The following is a 6,000-nucleotide window of genomic DNA, read 5'->3' on the forward strand; positions in this document are numbered from 1 at the left end:
CAATGCTCTTTCCTAAGCACTCTCATTGATTATAAGTCACGAAAAACTTTATTGACAAAAGTTCTTCAAAGTTTCTCTTTAAACAAAGTGGCTTTCCCTTTCTACCTTCTTCCAATTGTACCGACTACAAAAACAAAGCAGAACAGAACTGTCAACCAAACCACTTAATACAGAGAAAGCGCATTTCTTTGCCAGTTTCTCCAGTTATAAAGTTTTCAGTAACTATTCTAAACATTAAGAGGAAGATTTTTCATTTAGATTGTGGTTTAGGCAATAATTCTATTGTATCTCTTGAGGTTTTAATTCTAGACCACATCAGTAAAGAAATTACTTATGTTTTACTGCAGTTTTTCTTAAGAGAACAGAACAAGACTCCAATAATACACGCTGCACCACACAGAGATGTACAGAGGTCTGTTAAAGCAGTTGTCAACTGCAGGTTCATAAATCACATCATTTGTTATTCCATCACTGTATTTTTCCACAGTTTTTTTTTCTAGCATTGAGCAGATTATGTATCTATAAAAAGAAGAAAAAAAAATTCTAAGTGATTGCAGAGGAGGCGAGTGCCTTTAAAATACACTTAAGAGCCTCTTTATTTACTGACCTTTTTTTGTTAAAGACAGGCAACAATCAGAGCAAAACAGAAACATGCACTGATCCTATTACTGTAAAGGTCAGGGACAGGAAACTCTTCAGGAAAAGGAGAACAGGAACAGTCATCTTTTCAAATGGATCACTGTGTACAGGGAGAATGAAGTTTTTCCATAAGGGACTGGCATAGGTGAAACATGACCACAACTTAGAAAGAAAAGCTTCCACTTTAATGAGCGTGAGCATTTCCAGAACTAGGAAGTACATTCAGTTGCAGTGTTTTTTTTTTTTATTAGATGCCTGACACAGAAAGCAGGAGTGGTTTATAGATTCATTCAGTAGAAATTTTTAGATTTTTCAGACTGATTTCTCCAAATCACTGCAGGTTTCACAGCCTCTTGCATGAATGCCTCTCTTTAGCTACCCATAATTACCACTTGTTCATGAAGACTGATGCTACAGTTCCCCAACAATAAAAAAAAAGTCTGGAAAGGCAAAAAGTCCTAGCAGCTGTTCAACAGCAGTATGTTATGTTATTATAGCTGAGCATTGCACTAACTGTGACAGAAAAAGACTCAGAAAGAAATAAGTTTTTAGAAGTTTTAGCAAACTGGACGGGGATGAAGCCTTGGACCAAACAAAGAAAATAAGTTATTACTCCCCGATACGTCTAAGGGGAGACGGACTGGTGAAACTGGCGTCCTGCTRAGAGGGAAGATACAAGTATTTTTCACGCCGGCAGCACAGAGGCTGGGATGACAGGGAAGAGCGGCACCTGAGACAGGGAAGCGAGCGATGCTCGGAGAAAGACTTTTCCGGGTCTCTGTGTCGGGAGAAGGATTTCGGGGGAAGGGCCCGGCCCTGGCGGGGCCGAGCGGCCCCGGAGGGCGGCGGGGGAGGCGGATCGCTCCGGTGGGAGCGGCGGGCCCAGGAGCCACCGCCCGCAGAGGAGGCCCCGGAGGAGCGGAGCGGCGCGGAACGGCGGCAGGGCCGGGCGCCCCCCCGGGAGGGCGGCGCGGGGCTCCGCGGCGGGGGCAGGGCCGGGGGGGGTGCCGCGGCGGGGGGCCGGAGCAACGGCCGGGGCAACGGCGCTGACAGGCGGCGCGGCGGCAGGGCGCGGCGCAGCAGGGGCGGCCAGCGGGCCGGAGCCGCGGCGGGGGCCGGGCGCTCACCTCGAGGGTGGACACGGTGCTGGTGAAGAGGTCCTCGCCGTCCTCCGGCTCCTCCAGCTCGCCGTGCCGCGCCTCCCCCAGCGGCGGAGGCTCCCTCTCCGCCGCCATCTTCCCTCCGGCCGGGGCCGCCAGCACCGCCCCCCCCCGCTCTCACGTGACGCGCCGGCCCCGCCCCGCCCCGCCCCGCCCCGGCACGTGACCGAAGGGGCCGGGCAGCAAGGTGATGGGGGGCGCGGGGGAGCGTGAGCGCGCGTGCCGCCGCCCCGCCCCCCTCCCGCCGACCGTTGGGGGCAACCGGGATAAAACGGTTGGAAACGGTCGGTCGGCTTTGTTTGAGCCCGGCGAAGTCTGCGTCCCCGAAGGCTGGCCCTTTCGGAGTCCCGCTGCGCGGGCAACGCTCGGTCTCTTGAGTAGCATGGTCCCTCCGAGCAGCCGCGGCGCAGGCGGCCGCTCCCTCCCCGTCTGGCGGTTTACACGCCCGAGCCCGCACGGCGCGCCGCCGCCGCGCCGGGGGACAACGGGGGCGCTGCCTTCTGCCCCCTCCTCGCCCCGCCAGTCCCCCACTCCTTGTTTAAATCACCTTCTCTCCTTGTGCCAGCAGTCGGTGAAGCGACTGCAAGGCCGACGCACCAGTACAATCCTTTGAAGCATGTCCTGCGTTTCAGCGTTTTGAAAATTTGAATGGAAGTTCAAATCACTTTATATCAGTCTTTGAATTACGAACTTTTTTTCTCTGAGTAGACTCCATTCATTACAGTGGTTAAGATCAGATCTTTCTTAGGGACTGAGGAGCAAAAGTATTATGTCCTATTCTTGCAGAATAGTCATTTAATCAGGTGCTGTAATATTCACAATCACTAAAATAGTATTTCCCGTGTAAATGAAGTATTTGCAGGCCCTCTCCATAAGTTAGTATTTCTAAATTGCTTTTCTTTTTCTTGTGACTTACCTCTCAAATTCTTAAATTCTTCCAAAAATTTAATATATAATACTCATCTAAAAGAGATGAAGTCAAATATCAATATTGTCCAGCTAGTGAGCATGAGCTAAAATACCTATACCTGATCTGAACTGTTACTGTTGTTTCCACTATATTAAAGTTTTAAAAAGTATCTTTTGAGTTTCAGTTTGGTCAAAGTACAGCTTTCATTCACTCAGCATGCTTGTGCTTTTTGAAGACTTTGTTAATATTTGCTGTATTAAAGTTAATTTCTAAACAGTATCCCATGGGGAATATGAAGAATGAGTTGTCTTCCACAGATGGCAATCTCTTTTGGGGCAAGAGCTGCATCTCTCCAGTATTCATACAGTGCCTAAAAAAGACTAAAAGGATAGAGTTGTACGTATTGTTTTCTTTCAGCCTTTTCCCAATCACATCATGAGAAAGTCATAAAGATATAAATAGAAATCCGTGTTATGTTGAAAATGTGGAAATGCCATGTATAATTTTATCTGTACTGCCGAGGCTTGAGATGTAAGAAATTGTTAGGGAGAGCTCTCCCCTAGGCGAGGCTGGCGGCTGCTTCAGAGACCATGTCCTTCACTCCTGCTGTCCCCCTGGGGAAGGATCAGGCCCCAGAGCTTAGCAGAATGGCTTTAAGTGAGATCTTACAAATCTGCCACTTAAGACAGCTAAATYTGTGCTGAAGTTTGGGAACTCTGAATTACCAATTGCAAATAACAAGTTACCTCATAAAGAAGAGTTCTGATGCTGAAAGTTCCAACAAAAGGGACAATATAGCTTCTTAGACTAATAGATGTAGATGGACAAGAAACAGGGAAGCTTTGGGGTATTTCCTCAGGTCTGAAAAAGTTGTCCAATACTGTAATAAAAGACTTATCTTGAGACTTACATTGCTACAATAACACTTCTTCACAAGACAGGAATAGTAGTGAAGATTAGATTGTTCATAGTAGAAATGACATGAATTAAAYTCTACTCACATTTTTACTCTCTTCCTAAACACAGCCCATTGCTCTTCATTATATTTCTAAATAATTTTCAGAGCTCTTTTTATAATTTAAAAAGAAGAAAAAGAAAGAAACTGAAAAAAAAMCCTATTCCGAATATACAAACATTTTTCATCTTGAAGCATAGTTCTCTGGCCTCTACATTTTTTGTTGGTGGCATCCTTACTGCCTTTCCAGCTTTTTGTGGTATTCCTGTTTTGCTRTTCTGCTTCTGGAAGCTTCTCAAATAACTGGTACATGCACATTTTATCTAGAAATAATGATTAAACCACTTTAGAAATAATTCTGTACCCTTTAACATTAAACCACTAAAATGTTTCCCCACAATTTCATTTGCTGTGATCAGGAAGATCATGTAATATATATTATATTATTTAAATGTCTGGCAAGTGTACTCATTTAGCATAGTACTTAGATGTTTAATGGTTTTCATCTGGCTATAACAAGCTAATATGAGGCTGACTAGTTTTCCGGCTTCATCAAGATTCACACCCGTATCTTTAATGTTCATATGGCTAGACTATTAATCAGCTCTCTGAAATACCTTGAAGTATTCATCTATCACAGCAATTGAGTACGTTACAGAAGCAGAATGAAGTGAAAAGCAGAAAAGATTTCAGTTGCAGTATTATTTTGTCACTCATTAATAAAAGTATGTAAGGAGTTTAACTTCTCTGATTTCAAAGCAGAATTATATTTATAGTTTATTTTTAACTTACTTTTCAAGTGCTTTTGAGATCTGTGGCCATACTCTGGTGCCACTGAAATCCATTATGGACATTTTTATGACAAAAAAGATAAGGAATTAGTAGAAAGGTAACTAAAAGACCTGGATTTTTAACAAACTGGGAGTCAATTTGGAAAAGCGTGGATTAGTAAAATCTGGATGGAAAAATAATCCGAAACAGAGAAAAGCAATCAGAGGAAAAAAACTGGGAAACCATAAATTCTGAAAGAAAACTTAGGATGATTGGAAAACCAATTACATATGAGATTGTGATGTGTTATTGCAAAAAAAACCCAAAAAATAAAGCCTCATCCCTATCACTGTGGGTGTTAGTGTGTGTACCACACAACAAAAATGTAATACATGTCAACTCTACCGTATATTACAAAGTCAGGATCTAAAGGAGAGGAGACAAAGCTACCACATATGCTAATGGAAACTGCCGCCACCCCTTCCTTTGCACCCAGTACATCCACCTCTGTAATACTACGTGAAAAGAATATTAAGCTTGCAAAGTCAAGGACTAAAACACTAGGAAATGCCAACACCAAATTTATCCATGCAACTTTGTTCAACTCTTTGTGTATACAGAGTGTACCTGCTTTAATTACATGGTTACATATTAACTTTTCTACAGGAGCCTTCTTCCCAAGGAGCRTTGATTGAACAGCTATTGCCTTTTTTTTCTTATTATACAACATTTAGCTCCGTACTTTATTTACTGTATGCTGTTCCAGTCCTGCTTTGAAGACAAAATGATTCATTTCCTCACAAGCTTTTCTCTGATGCTCATCACTACAGAATCTAAGAATTTCCCAGGCACTAATGAATTTATCTTCAGAATATTCCTGTGGGAGTATGTTGGCCCATTTTACAGGCAGTGAGCAGAGGCTGAGTGATTAAAACCAGAGGTAGTTACTAATTTGGGTGCCCAGCCTGAGGTAGCTAAAATTTGGCTTTTTCTAGAATACCTAACATTTGAGCATTCTCTTCACCTAAGCAGCCAGCCTCAGTACAGCAGTATCAGCCTTACCCACACTTCAAGACTTTTCTTCCTTTATTTCTCTATTCTCGCCCTCCCCTCATTTTGTCAGCCCTTAGCAGGTCCCATACTTCTTGACGGGCCTGGAGAGAAACTGAGAACCCTCAAAAGAAAGGTGCTTTCCAGTTTGGACCTACAGCCAGTACTTCTTCCAAGCCAATAGCATCAACAGTAGCAAATATACGCTGTACCTCTCCTGCTCCTGCCTAGAGCAGCTGCAGGCTCTGTCCAGCCACTCAGAGGAGATATGGAAGGCAAAAATGTGTTCTGCATAAACACTCTTGGGAGTTGTTATGCACTAAAAAAACTCCTTTTATCACGCAGAAAGATTTCACCGAGGATTATAATYGTGTCACTTTCAAATAGCTTTGCACAGGACCAGCAAAAAGAACAAAACAGCAGTATCGAGGTTATGTTTCAGTTCCCTAGTTCAGGCCATAGAGGTGCTGAAGCATTCAAATAGTCATAAGAATTTTTTTGGACATGGGCAAAAT

General features: G+C 43.8%; 1 protein-coding gene across 9 annotated transcripts in view; it reads right to left on the minus strand.

Moving 5' to 3' along the window:
* SNX2 (sorting nexin 2) overlaps positions 1–1,902 on the minus strand; it is a 34,277-nt gene extending 32,375 nt beyond the window's left edge. For 7 of the 9 annotated variants that reach the window (XR_003253184.1, XM_026063923.1, XM_026063920.1 and 4 more), the window contains exon 1: positions 1,767–1,902. Coding sequence is in view for 7 of the 9 variants with exons in the window: in XM_026063923.1 (XP_025919708.1) it covers positions 1,767–1,874 (108 nt within the window). In the remaining 2 variants the exon portion in view is untranslated. The remainder of the gene's footprint in view (positions 1–1,766) is intronic. The other 2 variants (XM_026063924.1, XM_026063921.1) reach the window with 2 other exon arrangements.
* Between the last annotated feature and the right edge of the window lie 4,098 nt (positions 1,903–6,000).

The sequence above is a fragment of the Apteryx rowi genome, unplaced genomic scaffold (assembly GCF_003343035.1).
Source record: "Apteryx rowi isolate R43461 unplaced genomic scaffold, aptRow1 scaffold_203, whole genome shotgun sequence".
Classification (NCBI taxonomy): Eukaryota; Metazoa; Chordata; class Aves; order Apterygiformes; family Apterygidae; genus Apteryx; species Apteryx rowi.